This window comes from Oreochromis niloticus, linkage group LG20, assembly GCF_001858045.2.
Source record: "Oreochromis niloticus isolate F11D_XX linkage group LG20, O_niloticus_UMD_NMBU, whole genome shotgun sequence".
NCBI lineage: Eukaryota > Metazoa > Chordata > Actinopteri > Cichliformes > Cichlidae > Oreochromis > Oreochromis niloticus.
In genome coordinates, this window is record NC_031984.2 from 12,225,823 (window position 1) to 12,248,970 (window position 23,148).

General features: G+C 42.0%; 1 protein-coding gene across 16 annotated transcripts in view; it reads left to right on the top strand.

Annotated features, from left to right (window-relative positions):
• The window catches only part of LOC100702957 (ankyrin repeat and SAM domain-containing protein 1A), a 61,847-nt gene that overhangs the window by 18,840 nt on the left and 19,859 nt on the right, over nucleotides 1-23,148 (top strand). For 8 of the 16 annotated variants that reach the window (XM_025901320.1, XM_025901317.1, XM_025901318.1 and 5 more), the window contains 11 exons: nucleotides 4,035-4,331; nucleotides 4,995-5,070; nucleotides 5,164-5,265; nucleotides 5,363-5,449; nucleotides 5,646-5,815; nucleotides 6,074-6,136; nucleotides 6,870-7,002; nucleotides 7,787-7,830; nucleotides 9,109-9,202; nucleotides 12,885-13,378; nucleotides 22,342-22,398. In XM_025901320.1, the coding sequence (XP_025757105.1) occupies nucleotides 4,035-4,331; nucleotides 4,995-5,070; nucleotides 5,164-5,265; nucleotides 5,363-5,449; nucleotides 5,646-5,815; nucleotides 6,074-6,136; nucleotides 6,870-7,002; nucleotides 7,787-7,830; nucleotides 9,109-9,202; nucleotides 12,885-13,378; nucleotides 22,342-22,398 (1,617 nt within the window). Of the gene's footprint in view, nucleotides 1-4,034; nucleotides 4,332-4,994; nucleotides 5,071-5,163; nucleotides 5,266-5,362; nucleotides 5,450-5,645; nucleotides 5,816-6,073; nucleotides 6,137-6,869; nucleotides 7,003-7,786; nucleotides 7,831-9,108; nucleotides 9,203-12,058; nucleotides 12,371-12,884; nucleotides 13,379-19,050; nucleotides 19,331-22,341; nucleotides 22,399-23,148 lie in introns of those variants that run through there. The other 8 variants (XM_025901319.1, XM_025901321.1, XM_025901323.1 and 5 more) reach the window with 6 other exon arrangements.

Consider the following 23,148-nt stretch of genomic DNA (forward strand, 5'->3'; position numbering starts at 1 on the left):
TTTTAATAACTTCTGTTTTTTCAGTATAACAGCAGACATATTGTTTAAATAATTTTATTAGAAGTACCCAGAAAACAACCCTTTAGTTCATGTGTGTGAGCTGTCTGAATGCACAGAAGCTAGCAGGAATTCAATCTGTGACACTGGCATGCACTGAGGATGGGCAGCCCTTTGGCGCACTAGCTGCAACAGCTGCTCAGCCCACCCCTCCACCACCATCACCCACCACTACTACTACTACCACTTCCAGAGGCCAGGCTGACGTAACCTCTGCTTCGCCCTGCTGCCAGTGAGCGTGTCATGTGACTGTAGTGGCTAGTCAAACCGTGTTACCGTCTCCCAGCTGCAGGTTGTGAGAACCATAACATCCTGCCCTTCTCTCTGTCACTTGGGCTCTTTCTCCCTCGTCTCAGAATATTCAGCAGCGTGATAACACAATGGAGTGTAATCTCCAGATGTTTTTGGTTAAACCACGATTGGTCAATCAGCAGCGTTATCTCCTCTTCTTTGACGTGCTCTGTGGTCAAAATCAGGATGCAGCTCCACACACAGTAAAGACAGAAGCCCAGGAAGTCTTAGCTTTGCTGTATGAATTCTAATCTTTCCCAGCGCGGCTGCTAGCCTTTGGTGCCATTTTGGGTAATAGCCATCCGAGATCTCTCTTGTTAGTGCGTGATTGTCTGACCGCTCATGTGGCCTGTGGTAGTGCAGAGGAGATAATGCTGATCCCAATCTTTATAAAGCTGAATTTAATGCTGAAAGTCCTTCTTATATAACAATATAAAAGTGTTTCACCAGAAATTGCAAATTAACTCTGTACAATAGCATTTTTGAATGGGATTTGTTTGCTACAGGGCAAGCAGTCTGCTGAAATTAGTTTCAAACTGGGCTCCATATTTCAGCTCTCCCACTGTCATGTCTTCACTCTTTCAATTCCTTTTGTCTCACATGCAGATTTTAATGCAAAAGCAAAGTAGACAGACTTTCAAACAGTTTTTTCTAGTTATGCTTTGTATTTATATGCGTGTTCCTCTGATGGCCTATGAATAAACGAGTTCAGCTGAACAATGTAACAAAATATTACACGAGACCCTGCAGTGTCTGTGCTGTAAATGCACTCCACATAAATCATGATATTCATGAGAAATGGAGGCTGTAAGTTTAAGATTTTGATTTGTGTGCATATTGCATTTGTGCAAATGCCACGAGCAACAAAACACAGGTTCAATTCCCGAGTGGCTGGCTCATTTTGCTGATATAAAATGCTTAAAAATAGCCATATAAATAAATTGTATACTCCTACTATACAACTAGTGGAATAAACTATAAGTGCTTCAGTTATAGGCTAAAACAGCAATACAAAACAAAGCGGTCGAGGTGTTTGGGAGTAAGTGGATGTTTTAGTGGAAGGCCTCTGTGTGGATAACATGCACCAGTGCTGCCACTGAAGGAGCCAAGGGTCACTGTCCTATTGCTGTGTGTTTCCTAACAGTGAGTCAGACGGCTGGTCAGCCATGTTTAATGCGATCAGATGCTGGGTGACACATTGCTACAGTGCCCTGACCACCACTTTGGCAAGGGAGACATTTGGTGTTAACATGCTCATAAGCACTGAAGTCATGGTATGTGTTCACTGTGCGTGTCATTTTTCAGCACTATTATTAAATATCATGAGAGAAGAGGAATAAGGGCGTTTCAGTTATCTAAAAAGTTCCTTTCCCCTGATTTTGCAGGCAGCTTTTGCATGGTTTGAGTTTAGAATTGTACCTAAGGGGCTTCCTTAAAAGTTAAGGCACCTTTGTTGCATGTCACACCTCTGCCTCTCCCAGCAAGGAAAAGCAAAATTGCCAAAAAAAAATATATAAAAAAGTCCTTGTATGCCAGATTTATTTGGATTACTATGGAGGCAGCAAACCTGCATGTTTGAGGAAGTGAATCATGCTGATATAATCACAGCGTGTGTGTGTTTGCCCGCTGAAGTCATCGAAATGCTGAGAGTAAATCTGTTTAAAAAGCTGTGACAAATGCTCGATGGTGCGTCACAGATGAAAGACAACGTGCTCTTTTCACGCGGGGTTCGGACCGTTTCTGTGTCAGTGTGCTTGTGTCGGTACACGTGCATTTGTTTGGAGCCAAAGACGAGCGCACAACTGTACAAAATGAAAATGATGAAACCACCCAGGCAGAGAGAACTTGGGTCGCTTTAATTTAGCTGCCAGAGAAAGGTTGTGTTTTTTCTTAAGCCTTTTTTACATTTGTTTTGTTCAGCTCAGTTCATCCAAGAAAAGCTTTTTTTGTTGTTTTTTTGTTGTTAGCCTGCATTTGTGTCCCTTCTTTTGATAGGCAGGTGTCGTTTTGTTCCTCTAGACTCCACCTCCTCTCTCCCTGCTCAAGCCGTGACCTGCTTTGCCAGTGTAGTACAATACTCGCTCTCCCAACAAAGAAGGAGATACCTGCTGATCCCATCTGGCGCCAGGTTTTAGAGAAAGCAGTAAATAGGCAAGTCACACCCGTCTAAAACTGCCCTGTTGCCCTGCATGACGGCCTGTCTTCGGTGGCACAGCTGGCGTGTTCCTCCGGGAGTCACCCAAACTGGCATCATGCATGTCCATGTGGGGACTTGTCATGCCAGCTGTCAGCCCTATTGTAGGTGGCTCTGTTAGTCTGGAATGACTGACTCTCTGAACATGCGGTTCTGCAATAGCTGGCATTTTCTACCACACCCCATCTGTATCTAATATTTAAGAGAGCCACAGAGCTGCAGAGAAATAAATGTCTTTCCATGTTTGCAGAGAAAAACACAAAATTGGAATTCTGCTAACACCCTAGAGTGATTTTAATTTACATTTTTACTTAGAAAGTACAGCAGGGTCTGCTCTGATTGACTATATGCATGTTGTCATTGTGTGTTTTGACTTGATCATGCAGGATTTCAGGGATTGCCCCCTGGTGGTTGCTTATGGTAGAGATAACATGCTGGAAGCTCTCATGTGTATTGATCGCATTCCTGCTTTTGAATGGTTAGAATCAATTAGCACTAGTTACTGAGTTTATCTGTTCAATACTCCTGTTTCTTCTGTGTTTTATCTACTTATTTGTTAGCATGTCTCCTACAGTACAAGCTCAGTCGGGTTTTTGTGCATGTCAATATAAAGGATTCTAATACTGGCTAAACTTAAGGAGTCCTTTCAACATTTAAATATCATCACTGCATTTTTTAGCACCAGAACAGTTTGTCGATACATTGATCAGCTGATCAAAAGGAAAGTCATAAAAAAATGCAATTTGGGGGTTTCATTTTCTTCTCTGTTGAGGATTTGCTGCTTGTAAATACATTTTCTTTAAGTGTGATAGAAGTATAGTTGAGTTTTCTGGACCCTGTTTTGGGGTTTTTGTCAAGTCGAGCTGGACTTGTGAGGAGAAAAAGAATCTGATCGGCACGGCAGACCAAATGTTGTTGTTAATATCACGGTGACCCTTTGAGTGTATTTTTGCTTTTCACTATGCAATGTGGATTGTTTCTTTTTTGTGCTTTGGTGAGAAGCAACAACAAAGAAGCTTTATACATGCCTGACCCTTTGTAGCTCTTCAGTGTCAGTGCATTCTGACCTCTTGTCAAACCGGCCCATGGCTCCATGTCTCTGCTAATTCCCCACCCGCCTATGTATCCCTGCCCCTCTGTTAGCACCCTGCTGCCCCTGGCACTCAGTGCCACACAGACACCTGTCCTCATTAGTCCATGCATGCTTGCCAGTCCCCGCCCCCTCACCCCAATCAAGCCTCACTGTGTGCTTTTTCAGGGTTGGTGGTTTTTCATGACCTTTCATGATTTGCCTGTACCCATCTGACTGGTTTACTCTCATGACTCAGTCGAGTCACAAATTCTGACTTATTGCAGACACGATTCAAGCATCTCTGTTCTATTCTTATCTCCTTAATTACACATTTTCACTTTACCTCAACTGAACTGTACTGCCATTTTTCCCAAGCTGCTTCTTACTTATTTATCCCCCCACCACCACCACTGCCAACAGAACAATGACAACGAGACACCGCTGCACTGTGCTGCCCAGTACGGCCATTCTCAGGTGGTGCGGCTGCTGCTGGAGGAACTCACTGATCCCACCATGAGGAATAACAAGTTTGAGACTCCGCTGGACCTGGCGGCACTGTACGGCCGCCTGGAGGTTGTCAAACTGCTGCTCAGTGCCCATCCTAATCTGCTCAGCTGCAACACCAAGAAACACACACCACTACACCTGGCCTCTCGCAACGGACACTTACCCGTAGTGGAGGTGTTACTAGATGCTGGAATGGACATTAACTATGAGGTATGTGCATGTGTTGTTTTTGTTTTTTCCGATGTACATTTACTTATATATTTGTTTGAACTGAAAAACGTCTGTTTGCAAGTGTTTCTTAATATACTTTCATGGCCCAAATCATGTTAGGCAACTTAATCTGTCCTTGCAGCACTTCCTCTTGCTACTTCCTACTAAAGCTATGAGATTAAATGTAAAATTCTTAAGCTCTCAGTTTGCAAAGGAACTGTTGTAGTAAGGCCAGCGCAAAGCAGAGCTGGCCTTGCTCCCCCTGGTGGGCCCTAGAGCTCTGACTCTGTATCAAACTGTGCCACCCGTCTGTCTGGAGATCCTTTCTCTGTCCTTTTTTCCTCTGAATAAAAGATGTGGAGACTATTCAGCTTCCTTTAGGCTGTGCATCCGGCAGGGCTTTAATTAGCATGGCCCTGTGAGCTGGAAAATGATCTGCTTTGATTTCTCAACCACATAATTGTCAGTTCAAGAAGTGGACCGAGTAGTGGGCATGAATCCACACAACATGCGCTATGTGTTTTACTAAGTGTTGGTGCTGGAACAGAACTGCTGTATTCTGTAGTCTAATTTTTTGGTAATAACATAGGAAATATTAAGAACTTCTGTCTATAATGTTTCTCATAAATTCTTATGCTTTTTCATTTTTTCCCCCCTGCTCAGACAGAGAAAGGCAGTGCCCTCCATGAAGCAGCTCTGTTTGGGAAGACTGATGTGGTGCAGAAGCTTCTCTGTGCAGGTCAGACCTCAGAGTGCTAAATCTACATAGCTTCCATGTATTTAGGAACAAACATGTACTTAGCACATGACTGTTACTGTTGTCGTTTCCCAGGTATCGACGTGAACATCGTCGACCAGAAGGGCCTGACAGCGCTGGACATTGTCAAGGACATGCCCTCTCAGAAAAGCAAACAGATAGCTGCCCTGATCCTTGGTAAAGACCAAATGAGCGCATACAAAGCTCCATTGGGAATTATTCTCTTATTTATATCACATGAAACAGCTGCGATACAATCTCCTGTTTGTTCCAGGTCATATGACTGGAAAACCCCCTGATATTGACCTTCCCCCTCCACCAGTGCCTCCACCTCAGGAGAGCCCCAGCCCACGGAAAAAGGGTAAGATTTATCAGGAGTCTCCAGTGAGAGATAGTGGGGGATTTATTTTTTTTTATTTTTTTTTTACCTTCGCAGCAGTAAATCTTTAAGCAGAAGGGAAAAAAACCACTGTGCAGGAAAGTATGATAATAGTTTACCTATTACTTTGACTTGAGAACTTGTTTTTGCTCCAACCTTTATCCATTTTGACTTGCAGGTGACCTGGAGAAAGTCACTGAGCTAATCTCGGGGCTGGCCCTGGGGCCCGAGGAGGAGAGCCCATATGAAGCTCTGTTTGAGGCCACTTCTTGCCACTCTTTAGACAGCCTCACCAGTGGGAAGTCCTCTGACAGAGACTCGGGAAGGCCTGACAGTGAAGCTGGAAAGGTCAGCAGTTTCTGAACTTTTTTTTTTTTTTTTTAAATGTCTTTAGTTGAAACCCACCTCGCTCTTATACATAGACTGAGGCACTGAAATGCTGAACTCCCACTAGAGGGAGATGGTGATCCTCTCTTCTTATGACAGTGCTACAAAAATCCACCAGTGTTACTTTTCTTGTGTTTCGGTGTAGGTTTGCATGGCATCTTTTAATATTGATAGTGAATTGATTACTTTTTTATTACATCTCGTATTGCTGATGTACAGAAAGATCGCCTGGTTCTCTCGTCACATCCTGGCCCTGGTAATGAAGAGGAGGTGAGCTCAGAGGTAAGGAAGTAAAGCTGTATTCACATGGGACTGTCTCTAGTAATAGTTGTGGACATCATCTATGATCTTAATCTCATGCAAATCAACCACTGAATCTGCTATTTAAAGAAAAAAAATGTAAGCATGCATTTTGCTGTCTTTCATTAGGCTCACAATTATCTGGCAGGATATTAATAGCAGCATTGCACAGACACAGACTTTTAAATCACATCAAGTCCCCCTGGTAATACAAATCCTATGCGAATAGGTCAGAGGTCATACAGCCAGCAGAAACATTTGCCATTTAACGCCACAGATTCTCACACGCGCACTTGTAGCTGTGTGCAAATGGTTGTGACAGACTACTTTTAAAAGTGAATGCCACTGAAAAGTTAGACATGTTTTCTAACACTGTGACACAGGGGCTGCTGGAAAATGACAATCTGTCACTGAGGATGCCAGTTTCATTTTAGCTACCACCCTTTTCATTTTCTTCAAGGCTGCTGCTCAGTTCAAATGGCTTCTTAATAAATACTCAGCTGAGTGCAGAATGGAGCACATGTAATAGGAAAGGGGAATTGGAAAAGGCAGCGTCCGAGAACCGTTCTGGTCTAAACCGTTGCTGATTGTAGTGGGCATATTGTGGATGTTTCATGAAGGCTTTCCTATTGTTGACAAATATTTTCACACATTTGCCTCGTAATTTCTAACCTGCTACTTCTTTTTCACCTTTAATCCTTTGACTTTTCTGCAGGCCCTGTATACGAGCAGCAGCGCTGATGAGAAAAGGGAGCCAGTGGAGGAGGAGGACCACACATATGAGTTGTTGCTGACTGCAGAGACAAAAATCCCACCACCACCTAGCCATGAGCCCCACTCATATAAAGGTAATTGTGTTTATTCAGTACAAAAACAACAAGTGACATTTCGAAAAGCCATATTTTTCCAGCAACTCTTTTTGTTTGTGCTTTCACAAGATATTTCTTGGTAAAATGCACTCACTTTACCTTGTTATATCTGCATATAAATCAGGAGGTCCTTCGTTCCTGACATGAATACGGGAGAGCTCTGTCTCTCAGGCTCTTTTGCTGCCGTTTGATCACAACAGAGCCTCAGCAGACCCTCCTCAGTTATGGCTGGTGAATGGCACTGCATGTAATTGGATTAAATGGGATTAAATTAGGAGGCAATTTTGATCCCTAGTTGTTGATGTAGATGTTTTAAAACCATACCCTTGGGACCTTTCAGCTTAGTCAGCTTGACTATCACCCTTAGAAAACTGGGCTGAAGTGTTGCAGTGTAATTGCGGATGTCATCGGGCCTTCCTGATGGAAATGATGGTGTTATAAAAAAAGAATAACTTACTGTGGTTTTTTTGTTGTTTTTTTGGGGGGGGGGGTTGTTGAATTGGACAGAAATGTTAAATGATTAGTTTTTCATCCGTTTTTAAACTGCTCTATCATGTCTCCATACTCGGTGCTGTTTAAAAGGCAGGAAGATTAATCTGAAGTCTGTCTGACGCTTAGACCGATAATGGCGGCATGCATAATACATGATTTTATTATCCATCACTTTGACATTCTCAGCGTAATGTCTCTCCTGAAAGTCAGAACCAACAATGGATTTTCTGTAACTCTTAGTTAACCAACGTTTGTTTTCTTGTCTCCTTAGATGACAGTACCACTATACAGTCTTCCAACAGTGTCCTACCTCAGGTAAACTCTTCTTTTCATCTTTTGCTCATGTACTATAACTGCTTCAAAAATAGGTTGCAATTTGAATACTAAAATTATAGTATTGTAGCACTGTATGTGGAAGTATCCGACTATGAGTTGTGAAAAGTAATTCAGTCACTAGCCTAAGCATTGTAGACCATTATGCGCTTGTGGAAGTAAAAATGACAGAACTGCTGCAAAGCATCATATCAGCCCTGATGTTACTTCTGGTAGGCCAAAGATTCAAGCTGAGCCAGCAGCCCTGTAGACAGTACGAGTCCCACATGCACAGACAGAGTTAACTGGTGGTTTTCAATTGGTGATAGATGTGAGGTGGACAAAGCATAGATGGAATTAAAATCTACATGAATGTAGTAGTAAAATGTGACCAGTCTAGTCCATCCATTGATGCCTGTCTGATCTGTACTAGGGCTTAACATGTATACATGTGGAAAGGCGTGAAGCTTGGCCATTTTGCCAGATATATGTAACTGCAGAGGAAATAACAATCCTACTTTGACTAAAGTGGTCATGACGGAATGTTTGAAAAATTATACTGTATAAAAATGCATGATTACAGCTGATGATAATCTGTCTATTTTGTATATTAGGTAGTATCTGGAGGTATTTTTTTGTTTGACAACAAGCTTCCTATATACTGGTTTGAATAGTGAATGAGTGGATAATTTTTGACCCAACCCATGTGGTGATAGCAGGTTTTAAAATTAAGGTGACAGTCTCTTCAGAGTCAGAAACTGAGTCATATGTCAGCAGAAGGCAGAAGTCCTCTTAAACGGCCCCTGATAATAGTGCGTCTTAAATGTTGTAAATCTGCCTATTTTATTTATTGCCACCGTCTTTTTTATTGCCCTTTGATATCTATCATCCAGTTAGCAGCATTTTATTATTCCTGTCAACCACCTCTACAGCCCCTCTGCTGCACACAGTATATATTTGTGTCTTAATTTGCAAGCTCCTATAAAGTTGGCTGTGCTTCTGACCTGCCTGATGATAATAATAATCTTACAGTTGTCTGTGGTTTCATCTGCAGTCTCCTGAGCTCAGCCACACCATAACTACTGTAAGGAAACATGCTACCACGACTATAATGCTGGTGATCAGGGAGGTTATGTCTTCATTTAACAACAGACCAGCAGGATAATTAGTCTGGCTTTAGTTTTTTGCTAACTGGGCTTCAGACGAGTTACTATGATTGTGTAAAATCACAGAAAATGTTTTTAACATCATCTGTTCTCTTTCTTTGCTGTCCTACTTTAGCATAAACCCTCTGCCCCAAACGACCTCAGAGCCCCAAGTAAGACGAAAGACACCTTGCACCCTCCAGGAAGAGTGGGCCCAGGGGCGCCGGGAGGTGAGTACGGTCACTGTCCTCAGGTTTTAGATACCTAATAAGGTACAACAACTGCTGCTGGTGAAGCTGCGTGAGGGTAAGGAAAGATGGACCTGACACATCAGACTTGGAAAATTACAAGCCAAGCATGTCAATGAAATAGGAGAAATGCATCTCAGTTTGATGCATTTGAGATAGGCTGGCTTGGATTAGCGCAGCCGGGGAAGTGCACGATTGGTATTCGCGGGCAGCAGAGGGGATTTGGCTCGTCAGGGGCAGGTTGACTGACATTCGTTGGCGAGTGGGCTAGACTCGTTTCATTGCCAATGTGAAACTGAATTCTTGATCAGATCGTGACATTCCTATCTTAGATCCACATCCCCGCCTAAAGCTGGATATGCCACTTCATCCAGTCAGGCACGGAGCAGAGATGAGGAGTACAGCTGCTGGGTTTTTGCTGATACATATACAGATGTCTTCATTGAATAAATTGAGTTTTGGCACATGTTTGGAAATAAGCTGCAAAAAGAAACTAATTAGGCTTCTTGAGTTGTTTTTATGTAATTTCACCACGTAAAAAATTATTGGGCAGCTGCAGTAACGTTAATCTGTCTGTTTGGGACTTCTTTGACTTAAAATAAACACAAATTGGAAAACGGAAAATAAGAGTGTGATCTTATTTGTTATAATTAATGATATGAACTAGAAATACATTTTTAGCATCTTTATTCGCATGTTCAGGGTTTCCGTTGTGTCACTGTTCCTCTTTGAGTTGATGTAAAAAACCACTGTGAGCAGCTGGCCCCTCAGATGGTTAACCGTAATGAGTTTCAACATTAAAATGTTATTAATTTTCTACAAGAGCAGTAATTCTTTTTTAACAAAGCTCAAGGTTTAGCAACTCTAGTTTAAAAATCATTTCGAGAGGAAAACACACAGCAAAATGTTGTTCCTTTCATTTTTTTTGGTTCCTTTTTATATTTGGGAACTCTAAAGTTATACTCTTCATTTCATTTGTCAAAACCACAAATTTGGTTTCTATTTAAAAAACCCCATCTCTGACCTGTTTCTTCTTTACTTTTTGAGGTTTTGCAGATCAGCAACTTAAACCTGGTTCCTATTTTATGTATTACATAAACCCAGGCAGTCGACGGAGCCTAAATATTTAGTTTTGTTCATGTGGCTGTGATCTTTCTTGTAACTTATGTGGTCTCTGGACGGTCAGGGACCAAACCTCAGCAATCTCTGTGGCAGGTGGAGGACATGTGCCGAGTCAGCGATATATGGTGTTTATTGTCCGTCTTCAAACACATTCCTCCTGCTCTCAGCAGCAATCCACATTTTCGCAACAGACCTACTGCTGCTGATGTATTATAGCGTTTCCAAAGCAGTACCTGTAAGATCAGAAGTTTCTCCACAGATGATAATAATAATAATAATAATAATAATAATGATAAATTTAAAAAAAAACCCACATTGAACTTAAATATTACGCTGTTATAAGCAACGTCGATGAGGAACTAAACCTCAAAGTATACATGCTGTTCCATTAGTTCACAACCAGAGTGCAGTGTGTTTTCTGTAGTTTTGATACTTAATTAAACTTGTTTGTGCTGCTTTTATGAACTGTAGCACATCAAAGGATAGATGTAAGGAAGTTAAAGACAGAAAGCACCAGTGTGTTTGTCACACTTCTTCTGCATCATTATATATGATGCTATGTGGAGCCCAACCGATCGGTGGGGCCGATTATATTGACTGATAAACAATATTTAAAAAAACTAAAGAAGGGATGGGCGAAACAGCCTTGAACCATGTATTTAGTGTTCATGTTGCAGAGTTTGTCCAGGGGTGGGCACTTTGCAGTGTATAAAAATATCTTTTATGGGGGAGGTGCATGTGCAGTGAGTTGAATATGATCAAATTATGTGCTTTAATACAAATGTCCCCATGTCAGGAAGATAGGCTTAGTACCTTGTAGTTGTGCTGCAGTGCACTACCTAGAGTTTAAAATGTCTTTGAAACTCAAACAGAAACCGTGCAGGTTTTCCAGGGACATATGGATTGACTTTGGATTGTGTAGCTAGTGAAGTAACAACCAGCACTGATTCCACAGCATCTGCAGTCCAAACATGACATCATCAGGGCGATATGGAGCTGTCACTGCCAAATGAAATAAACACCCCACGTCTGCAGTGACTTCACCCAATATATAAGAGTTTCAAAAACATCAGATTGCATTTGTGCAGGTTTTCCATCCTAGATCTGTATAGAAAGGGGCTCCAGTGGTCTTTGCAAGGGTTAACACCACGTGAGTTTGTTGGAAGCACATGGATGTGATCATAGGGCGTTCACGCTCCCTAGCTGCCAAGGAGAGGGTGGGTGTTTGGCTGTGATCTTGACATATGTGTGCAGTACACTCACTCACCCACACGCAAAACAGCCCCCAACACACACACTTTTCCTAAGCGTCAAGTGTTTAGTAGCTTGTGAAAAGGGAGTTTAGGGCGTTGTTTGGCACACTCCCTCCCTGGAAATGATCCCTGACATAGTACTGAGGTAGTTTGGTGTAGATAAAACTCTTTCACGGCCTGCTTTTTCTTTTTTAATTTCTTTCCTATACTGATAAAATGACTGCACTGGGCACATTTTTGGCAGGAAGCTGTTTTGTGAAGGACAAACAAAGTGCTGCAACAGGTCACTACTTTTCTTGTGGTGTCTCTGCCCCAGATTCCCTGTCACCAAACACTCCTGACCCTTGTCACCCTGGCAGAGACCACACAAGCCTACACACTCCTGCACCATGTGTCACAGGACTAATTATCAGAAGTCTGGCTGCTGGAGGACGGGGTGATTCAAATTTCCATTCCTCGCCCTCCGTTAGGCGCTAGAATTAGAAGCTAGAAAACACAGAGGGAGCACACTTTAAACAACAAAACGCGCCACTGCTGTTGAAGAAGACAGGCTCGGCACGAGTTAGTTTTTTTTTTTTTTTTTTTCTTCTTCCCTAAAACCAACGTATCGATGACAACAGGCACTATCAAGCTGTGGCTGATTTGATTGTGGAAAATAGGCTTAGGTGGCAGTAAGTCCTTGGGAGAGGGGAGGAGGAAAAATCTCATTGTTCTTAGTTGCACTTGCCATTGAGTCTCATTAAGGAGTTGTTTTTGTTGGAGAAGACGGCAAACAGTAAGTTTCACTCCTCTTTGTGATGTTGTGTTGTGTTGTATTCATTTTTCTCTGGCATACACTTTTGGAATTTGTGTAGGTTTGTTTGAAAGTTTAGTCAGAAACTCTGGGACATTCTCAGTGTTATGTCATTTTAGGAAAACAGGCCTAACAGACAAGTAGGCCTCTGTGATGAGGCTGCTCACAAAGATGACTTGCTTCAACTCCCTGTTGCAAAATACTGGCATTCAGGCACCAGCAGATAGCTGTCAGACGGCTACAAGCTGAGTTTGGAATTCAGTCATTTCTCTAGCCAACATACGCCTTCTCTTTGCTCCATCTCTTCTCTCTCCCCCTTTTTCTCTTCGTCACTCCTGGTAGGAAACAATTACAGATCTGTTTCAGGGCTTGTGTGGGTGGTTTCTTATTAGCCACACTGTAAGGATCAGCCCCTCAGTTGGAAGTCCACTTTCCAGCCCTCACATACTGCTTTCCTTCTTCACTGACTTTGTCTATTCCCTTTCTCTTTGTCTAGATAACTCTCAGCTCAGCCAGGACCAGGAAGCAGGTGTTCCAGAGCAGTTCACAGGCCTCCTACACGGATCTTCTCCTGTCTTTGAGAGCCGTGAGGAGTCCTTCCGGCTTCCAGGTGTTCTGCCACCCAACCAAGACCAGCCAGAAACAAAAAAGAGGGCCAAAGCTAAAGAGGGAGTAACGGCAGCTGCTCCGCCACCTAGCCGTCCTAGCATGGCCGCCATCCTGACAGACTGTGATCCAAAAGCGATTTATGCTACTGTGAACAAGGAGCCCAGGGACTCTGTGGCTGGTGCTGTATCTGCTGTCAAGATGCGCCCTCCTGGGGACCTGAAGCTGGCACGCAGCCTGTCCAAGTCTGACTCAGACTTGCTCGTGTCGCCTCCTAATGAAGAGGAAGGAGGATTGGGAAACCGTAGCGAGTCTGTTTCTAACTGTAGCACAGCTAAGAAGAGACTTGAGAAATCTCCCTCTTTCACCTCAGAATGGGATGAGGTAAGTGTTTCCGCTTGAAATATTTAAGACACACACACACAGGAAAAAAAAAAACAGGCTTTAGTGTCTGTACCGTTTAGTGTTTATGCATGTACAAACAAATATTGTATAATGCAGGCCAGTAGATAATAATTAGATGTTTCACAGATGTTTAATATGAATAAAGGTGACCCTTTTCACAGTAACGTAACTGCAAGGTAGCAGAGTGACAGCAGGTGAAACCACAGACTGTATATTAAAGATGGATGTAGCCACCATGACATCAGTCACTGGTTTCTGGACTCTGCATTTTGAAGCCTCGGTGTTAGTGTTTAGGCTGTTGCCATGTTATTGCCATAACCTGCACAGGTAAAAGGCACAGACACATGTATGTGCTAGGTAACAGACTCATTCATTACTAGAAGAATTTCACTCATTACAATTGTAACGTGTAAAAACAAACCTAATATGGAGAACTTTGTGTCATGAATCCCATTGGATGGAACGATTAATATTATGTGCATAAGGTTAATATAGTTCTAAAATGTATTAACATTGACATTATTGGACACAGTTTTTAAGGAAGTACAAAAGTTGATTTGTTTTGTTAACAATAGATTTAGAGCATGAGCGTATTAGCTAGGATTGCCCTGTCCTTTTCTCACAAACCCACAGTTGTTATCCCCGAACTCAGCTTGTGTTTTGGTTGCAGCTACATACTGAGGTTTTCCTTCAATAAGTGTATCAACTGCAAGGATTTCTAATAACTATACTGAACTTCAACAAAGACTCAAAGGCCCGCCTGATGTCTCATCATGCAATTTGGGTCAAAACTTGTCTGGAACATAAACTTTTTTCCAAAACAGTAAATGATGGAATATATCTTTGCACATATTTGCATTAGTACATTTCTTTTGTTAAGAAACTGCAGTGTATAAAAATATTTTCAGAATTCTGTGTTTAAAACTTTTTTTTTTTTTTTTTAATTTGTCTCAATCCCACTATGTGTTAGTATCACAGAGCATATTCAAATCTAAATATATTCCCCATCCATGCAGCGCTTTAATGTTTTGTCTGGGATGTAGATAAAGAGCTGAGTAGAGACACAGCGGGAAGAGATTAGAGAAGACAAGAAGATGGGGATAAAACAACTGAGAGACTGAAAAAATAAGACAAGAGACAGAGATTTGGAAATTGAGATTCAGAGAAGACGTGGAAGCCGTAGATCCGTCTCTTCGGCTCTTGCCTCCTGTTGTAAAGACGTGAAACTCCGACCTGAATCTCTTTAGAGACTGACAACCCATCAAAACACAGAAAAAACACACACAGCTAAACAAATACAGTATAGGATTGTTCCCAAAAAACCCTTCCTTTTCAGAGTTTGTTAGATTTTACTCTTTTAAGAAACACAAGTTATCAAGAAGGTATAAGTTTTATAAACCCTGGTTTTTAGTATTGCAGTCATTAAACAGCCACACAAGATACAGCTGGCATGGTTTCCTCATTGGCTCTTTTACCATTATCCTTAAACAATCATCTTATTGTTGGCAGAATTAAAGAAATCCTCTTTAAGCTTCTCATTTAAGTTTTGCATAAGCTGTCCACTAGCCTCTCAGTAATTTTCCCTTGTTCTGTTTGTGTTCTGCTCCATTTCTGTTACCGATAACATGCATCTACTGCACTGCTACACACAGTCCAGAAGTGACTTGTACGTTTTATTTGTGATGCCTGTCCATCCTGAGCAAATCGCAGGCTCAGATAGCACTAATGCTTTCTCTTCCCACAGTGAGGAGATCATGTTGCTGCCTAGTGTTCCTTTACATGACCCTGTCAGAACAACCACAGTGAGCTAATTGCAGATTTGAGGTCGATGTCTTGGCTACTGCGGGCCATGGTTTGCATGCAGGTGGTCAGTTTTTAGACGCTGCCAACTTATGCCACCGATACAGTAATTACACTGTGGTGTGCTGCGATTCTGAAGGTTTTAAGAATCTCTCTTTTTTTCTATTTATGTGTGAGACTGCACGCAAGCAATCTGCATTATGTGTCATTGTTGCAACCAGTGCAATTTATGCCCTCGTCATTAGATGCTGGTATGTGACTGTTGTCCAACAAAGTCATACTTTCTTATTTGGCAGTGTTGTGCTACCATAAAGTGCCAGATGTTGTGTTGATGTTGCCTCAGTTTACTGCTCACTGATAAGAAATATGGCACCAGCCCACAGAGGAGATACTGTAGTTCAAAACATCTTTGATGTGCATTTATGGAAGGAACAGACACAATATTGGCTCTATATGGAAATACTGCTGTCAACACTTTCATCTTTAGCTGCTTTTGGAAGGAGAGAGGCCCGAGGCCTTGTACATGTGCTTTATCCAAGTTCAACAGGCTTTTCTATCATGAGAAAGATCACAGCTGCCTTCCACTATGGTAATATGACTCATTCTGGGATAACCTTGCTGTTGAGCTTTTATGTATGGGAGCACTCCAAAGAGGGTTTGTTCTTGAGCTATTTCAGCATTTGCAGGCATTACTTTAGTTTATAGTTTTGTCAAAGGCTGCCAAGGAAACACTCGTGGAAAATGACTGACCTTTGGTATTCGTCTGTATGCAGCCGAGTGAATGCCTCGCCTCGATTAAAGTGTACTAGACCATGTTTTCTCAGCTCTAGCCAGTAGGAACTGTTCTGTAATATCCTGAGATCAGTGAACACTTACCTGCTCTCTTATTCACAAGAGGTCACCACAGTGGATGGATCCACAGACTTTAACTTATTGACACAATCCTCAAGGATTTGTGCCTCCTACTACTCTTAAACTGGTGATCCTTCGTGTGTTAGGCAAATGTGTTACCCACCACACTATGGTAATGCACCGATTTGATGAAGTATTGTTAGTATATTACTAAGTGACTTTAACTCAGTATTACAGACAGGTATACTGTGTATTCAGGTTTGTGTATTAAACACAATTTATATTTGAGTTTCGTCTGGGTAGTGTGTGTGTATATATGTTGCAGTTAAAATCTTTCATAAAATCAAGCGAGATGTTTACCAGCCGCAGCCAGACATGGCATGGAGAGAAGGAGTTGGGGTGGATGTGGGTTGCAAAGTGGCTTGCAAATGTATAGCAACTAACAGACTAGATTAAGCTACTTAAATAGCAGCCCTCTGATCAGATGCAAGGCCTTCAGCTGAGCAGGTGATTTATGTGAGCAACATGGTCAGCTGATTGCAGCTGAGTTTGATTTTTTTTTTTTTGTGCCGGTCTCAGCTTCTCAATCTCACTAAATGTGGTTCCAAAACCTCAGTGATGCTGGGACTGGTATGACCCAATTACAAGATATTATGTAGCGGATGTGGTTTCTAACTTTTAATAGTTTAAACCAGTTAAATGGTAACTAACCACTAAAGTCCAATTTGAAAGGATTATGATTTATTTTAAAAAAGACTGGTTAGCAATATATAGGGGCCTATAGGGACTGGTTTGTTTGTTTGTTTGTTTTTTACATAAGATAATTCCATAAACATTCACCAAAAGGGTCCCTTATCAAATGTACTAAATGGGTTGTTTTAGTTTTAAAATCAACATGTCTATGCCCTCTGGTGGGCAAACTGTGCATTGTCTCTGATTGTATCATACCTACCTGGCTGCCCAGTTCTTGCAATTTCTGGTTGCTGATTGGCCGACATATATGCACCACCAATTTATACCTGTAGTAACGTAGCATTACCATTTGGACCTAGTGGTATTTTTGTAATTCGGTCACAAACTATGACAAATACTAATGGAAATGTACCGTAGCCTAAAGTGTAATGATGCCTATTTAAAAGTCAGACATCCAGAGGTTTTGCACATTGTCTTCCTTTTACAGAATGTGGCGTAGTGGGTAATGAGCTCAATCAAGTATGTGCTCGGATCTTTTATTTCCCCTTTAAAGTCTGGTCACTGGCAGGGCACTGTTCATTCTAATTATCTAGTTTAATGAACACCTCACCTCCTCAGACTGCACCTTGAGGGATGTGGCCCATGAGAGAGTGACAGGATTAAGCCAGCTGTGACATTACTTGGCTATTGGAGCTTTCTGCTCTACCTAGATATCCTCAGCAGCTCACAATAATCCTGGAGCTCCCGAGTCCTGTTGTATTCTCCCCGGTGCTTAGAGAAAGATGAAGTAAACAGACTAAACGTGGCCTAAGAGGAGGAGCCAAAACAAACTGCATTTCTTTGGCAGGAGAATAGATGGTGATATTGGTTCCAAACTGAAAAAAATAGCTCTGGTCTACTAAAAGGAGATGAACTTGAAGCAGTGCCCCCATTTCCTGTATGCGCCATGCAAGTGTATTTTACCAAGGGAACTGGGCAGCTTTGAGTTCATCTGAATGTCTGGAGGCTTTTTAAAAAATCGTTAAGTTGGCTGCTGGCAGAGAGCTGCCCTCTGTTAATGTCATTCTTCTCTTGGGAATAAATTTTATTTACTCTCCAGTCATTCAGCCAGACACGTAATAAAATTGTTTTAGGGCTCTACTACCTAGACAGTTGACCTTAAAAATATAGATATATTTTTTTCTTTCTCTTTTGCTATCAGTGGTGCTACGGAATAAAATGTGTTCATACTCCCTAATATTGCTAATATCAGCTTCTGATGGAGCTCACACATGCACAGGTTCCTTGTCATGCTCAATGTCGCAGCACATGTACTGTGATGTAGAAATTTAAAATTTTAAATACAAGTCCCAAAAAACAAAAAAAAAATGTAGCTTGTCCTGAAATGTTGCTTTGTGCAAGCAGGGTAGTGGTTAACTCTACAGTTTTCCATAACAATAAAGCCATGTTTTAGTGCTTTTTGAAAGCATGCTGAATCGCATTAGGAATTTTCGATTCGGTTGATCGTGACTAGATGTTTATTAGAGGCCTTGGTTGGCTGGTAAGCTTCTAAAAGCCTTTGAAGAGCAGCTTCTTGTGTCCAATTTTTGAGCCTTACTTAAAGTTAATGAACCCGGAACGCTTTTTTCTTTTCACATGAATAGTGATTTAGATGGCGGTGAGTTCTGTGCTCAAACCAAAGCGCAAGAGCTCGTTTTTTTTCTCTCTCTCCCACTCTTTTTCCTTTCAGGGAATAAGCCTGCGTCTGCTTGAAATAGAAATATTCACACCAGCGATTTAAAGTGCATAGCAAATGAGAGGAGTGTGTGGGAAAAGCAGTAAAAGTTTCATTGGGCGTAGCCTTGCTTACACTTTCTTACTGATGTTGGGAGTGTCCCCTGAAAATTGAAAGCTCCCTTTTCTATTCACTGTCTCTCTCTCTCGCTGCATTCTCTTCAGCCCTTGTCTCTCCATCTGCAGTGTTTGCTTACTCTTGCTTTCCCTGATGTGCTGTGGCAGCCATCTTGCCGGTCACGACTGGCTGCTCTGGAGCACTCTACAGAACTGCGTGACAGCATTTGGGGTCCCTGGACATTACCAAACCCACCCCCAAGTGCATGGACACACCTCTTCTAAAAACATCTTTTTTTTTCTTCCTTTTTAATCTGGTTTGCTAAATATTCTGGTTCTCACACCCTCTTCCCCTTCCTTTCAGTATCGTTCCTAGTCATCCCCCCCTCTTTCTCAGCTTGAGAAACCCTTGGATGCACTGCCTCGGGTTTCAAGACAAGGAGATTTGACTTGCATGAGGTCTTGGCCTATGCATCTCTCCTTTTAAGGCGCTCTCAGTGTGTGTGCATGTGTGTAAAGCGCATGCTAATGTGGGTTGGTGTTGGTCCTTGCAATCAGACTGAAAATGACAATCCAGGGGGGCGCATTGTGTGGGCCAGCACTCTGAGCTCCACAGATGGAAGGAGAGATAAGGAGACGGCGAGCTTTAGACAGAGACAGAAGGAGAGGGCCGCTATCCACTTCCCCACTTCACTTTTTAACTTCGTTTTCGATTCGCACTTCACAGATCCAATAGCCACTATGAAACCAGCTTTTGTGAGTATTGATTCCCTTACAGGCAGCAGCTCTGCTAGAGGCTCATTAATCTTGTCTACCTGCTATGACTGAACAGAATGAGAAAATAATGAATGCTTTCTAGCATTTCTGTGGATATTATATTTCTTTTAAAGCCTTTCTGATTGGTATTCACTGATTGAAGCCGGTTGCTTTATTGATAAAGAAATAAAAGGATAAATAAAGGGGGGAAAAAAGTGAGGCTCACACCCAGATTGTCCTGCCCTTTCTTCAAAAACCTCGTCCTCTCTGTTTTTAAGCCATGCATCATTTCTTTGCTCTCTTTTTCTTTTTAATCCATGTTCATGGGATCATTAAGGGTTTGGCTATGCATTAGTTTTCTGTGTCCTCATTGTTTGCTAAGCAGTTTCATGTGTTTGACTTGCTGAGATCAAACCAAACTGTGGGTGTGTGTCAGAGCTCCAGTGCATCCAGTGAGGTAAATCTATTCTCTGATCCCCACCAGGGGGAGAACACAGGAGAGCCACAGGGGGCTGACGCATGCAGCCACTGCTTGATATAACTCTAGTAATTATTTGCAAAGGAATGCCCTTCCTATTTTAAGTTTAACTGGAAATATTTATGTGTAATGCGCAATGAGTGTTCAAGGTTTCCCAGAGGGGACGTTGTTCATAAAAACATAAGCATGACATTGGGCTATTTCAGGAGGATGTTGATGGGACTGCTGACAGTGTTTTGTCCCACTGTGGCATTAAGGTCTTGGCACCTGCTACAAACAGGGTTGTGTTTGTGTTCCCCTTGATGCTTTTCACTAGTCCGTAGTTTTCGTCCAACCCTTGTTTTGGTGCCAGCTTGCCAATTTGAGGCTGGTGGTCTGGGCACACGGTCTCTCGCTGCAGCCTTTTGTTTCACCCTCTACACACTGCCAGGCGTCCTTTAGCTCTGCCGCCACCCCTTCTCTCGGCTTTAGTTGGGCATTGTTCAAGGCTGTTAATGAAAAGACAGTTTGTGTTTTCACATCCCAGTAGGATAGCGGACCCGTTATTCTGCGAAGTCACCTCAGGGCAGCAGGCCTACTGTGAGGAGCATGATAAATGGGTTCATGCGTCTTTAATCTCACCCTGGCCATCTCGCAACACTGCTGGCTCTTCAGCTGTTGACCTCCACCTCCTGAGTGACTTCTGACCCCTCTCATTGTACCCCTATACTCATAGTGAGGCTCTCTAACAATGGATGCCTCTCTGTTTCAGTTCTCTGCATTGATTCAATCCTGCAGCACAAAAACACACCCCTCTTTCTCTCTCTTCTATTAATTCTCATGACACTGAGCATCCTAGTTCCTGACCATGAAATTCAGAAGCCTCTTCTTGCTGTGAATGTGATTTACTTTGAGGAAATCACTGGCTGGCATCCTCTGATAAGGATATATTTACCCAGCTCTAACACACCTACCTTTCTGGATAGCTGCCTTGAACTCTCATTGGAGCAGCTAACATTCCCTTTTCCATTATGCTGGATAAGTGAGGCCAATACAGCAGGACTGAACGTTGATGTGCTTTTTTTGTTGTGATTTGTGTGTACGTTCATGTGTGTACATTTCTTTAAATAGGAAAAAAAAGCTCTGTGCTTTAACTTAACTGACATTTTAAATGCATCCAGTCATTCAGTTTATTTTGTTTATCCACAGCAGTGAGTATATTTTAAATTCTCCTTCAGTGTTTATAAGTACAATGGCCTGTTTTATCTCCTGAATGGTGGAGTAAAAAAACTTGGGCAGCTGAACTGTGTGTCAAAGATGGGATTGATGGGAGCATTATCCTCCCTCGAGTACAGACCTTGGCCACTTTAATGAGGCAAAGAGCACTGCCTTGTCTTCATTAACTCAGGTGCTGCTACTGCTTATGCATGTGTGTGATTTTACAGATTAGACCCCCAGTCGAGGCCAGCGTTCATCAGGGGCTTTCTAATTGCTTTTGTCCTGCCAAGGCTTAATAATTTAGTTTATTATGAGAGCAACATAAACCTGTCAAGATTAGTTTGATATCATAACTTATGAAAATAAGCAGCCATCCCTAGGTGAACTGAAAGTCTAATGAAGATGTAGTTGGTTTGTGTTTTTCTCTTTTATTTCACCACTAGAAGAAAATCTAAGGAATCCAAGAAGCAAAAGCAACTACATGCTGTTCATGTTGTTTCAAAGATTTTTACTAAACAGAGCTATTCTTATGTTTTTTTTGGGGGGGGGGGCGGCATCTCTCCCAACCAGCATCATCCTTCTTTCCTAAAATGCTTCACTCTAACTGAACCATAACTGTCCAAACACACAAGGCCTCACATGCTTTCAGTACGTGTGACACGCATGCAGAGACTCTCGTGTGAAGAGGAGGCAACTATTTTTGATGACTCATGTCTGCTCTTTGCTCAGCTAGAAGTTGTTCCCACTCCACCATCAGCTTTCCTGTTTAACGACATCGAATGAACATGTGGACGGCAGTTATTTGTTGAGCTTGTGTGACTAATCTACCATCTGCCCAATATGCAGGACTCTAATCAAGAGTATGGTGACTTCACACTGGGCAGATGGATATCAAAAATAATGCCATTCTCTAACCGTCCTTTGTCTCACACCTCTTCTTGCCAAAGCTTTGGCATTTTCCCTCTGCCGTATTGAGGACTGATGGTGAACATGAATGTTGAGAATGTGGACATGAGGAAGGAATTGTACTTTACACCGAGGCTGAGTGTGTGATCCTGAGCTTTTGTGCTTATATTTCTTCACTTCCTATGACTACACTGATTATTCATAGATCCAGTCATAACAGATACATTTGTTATGCACTAAACGTGTACAGTTTTCCATCTGGAATAGTGTTTCTTTCAATTTAGAGTTTTTAAAATCTCCTGTCAAGAGTGGTGTTTTTTTTGTGTGAAATAGGATGATTATAATAACACTGCCAGAGGATAGCTGGCACAGTGTGGATACACACTTTGAATGGGAAGAAGGCAAAACAAAACGATGAATTCTCTCTCAGCAGACACCGGCGACTTCCGACACCCCAAAACAAAGAAGATCTAATTCCTCCGACAGCGTAAGATGTCAATCTTCTGGTCCTTTTGGGTTTTGGCTCTGTCCTCTACTGGGGCATTCTTTGTAGAGGTAGATGGGATCCTTTGAGGCTTTAGGAACCCTTTTGGAATAACATTAACTCAGATTATTCATTTCTTTTTCTAAGTCCAGAAGCTGCAGTTTGTGACTGGGTTTCCAGTCTGACAGCAGTATACTAAAATAGATGCATCATTGTTCAAAGTTAATATCTTTCTCTGCCCTTCTGACATTAATCTTCTAATTATGCACTATTTTCACTACTAAACATCCACCTGCTGATCGATGATGAAAAAACGGCTACTTTGGTTTTCCAGTGTCGCTTTATTATCTCATATATAATTATACTAATGGGGTCATCTAATGTGTCTGGGGGCTTTTTGAGGAGTGAGGACATTCAAATTCAGATAAAACTACAGCTGGAGAAGTTTTATCTGTTCACTCCAGTTTATACAACATGGCCTCATACTCAGAGTAGTCAGAGTACCTGACAGGTGTGACAGCAGCACAGTCGGTCTCTCCCTTTGCATTTAATTCACTCCCAGTGTCCATGCATATTCAGCTCTGGGCCACTTTAAAGGGAACCATGATTCTGTGCTGTGACAGATGTAATATTGCAGTTTCGTGCTGCTTCGCTTATGAATACATTTCAAGGAAATGACAGTATTCTGTTTCTACAAGTCCATAAGCGGCATGTGCATGTGATGTGTGTATGTACGTGACTTACTGTGATTGG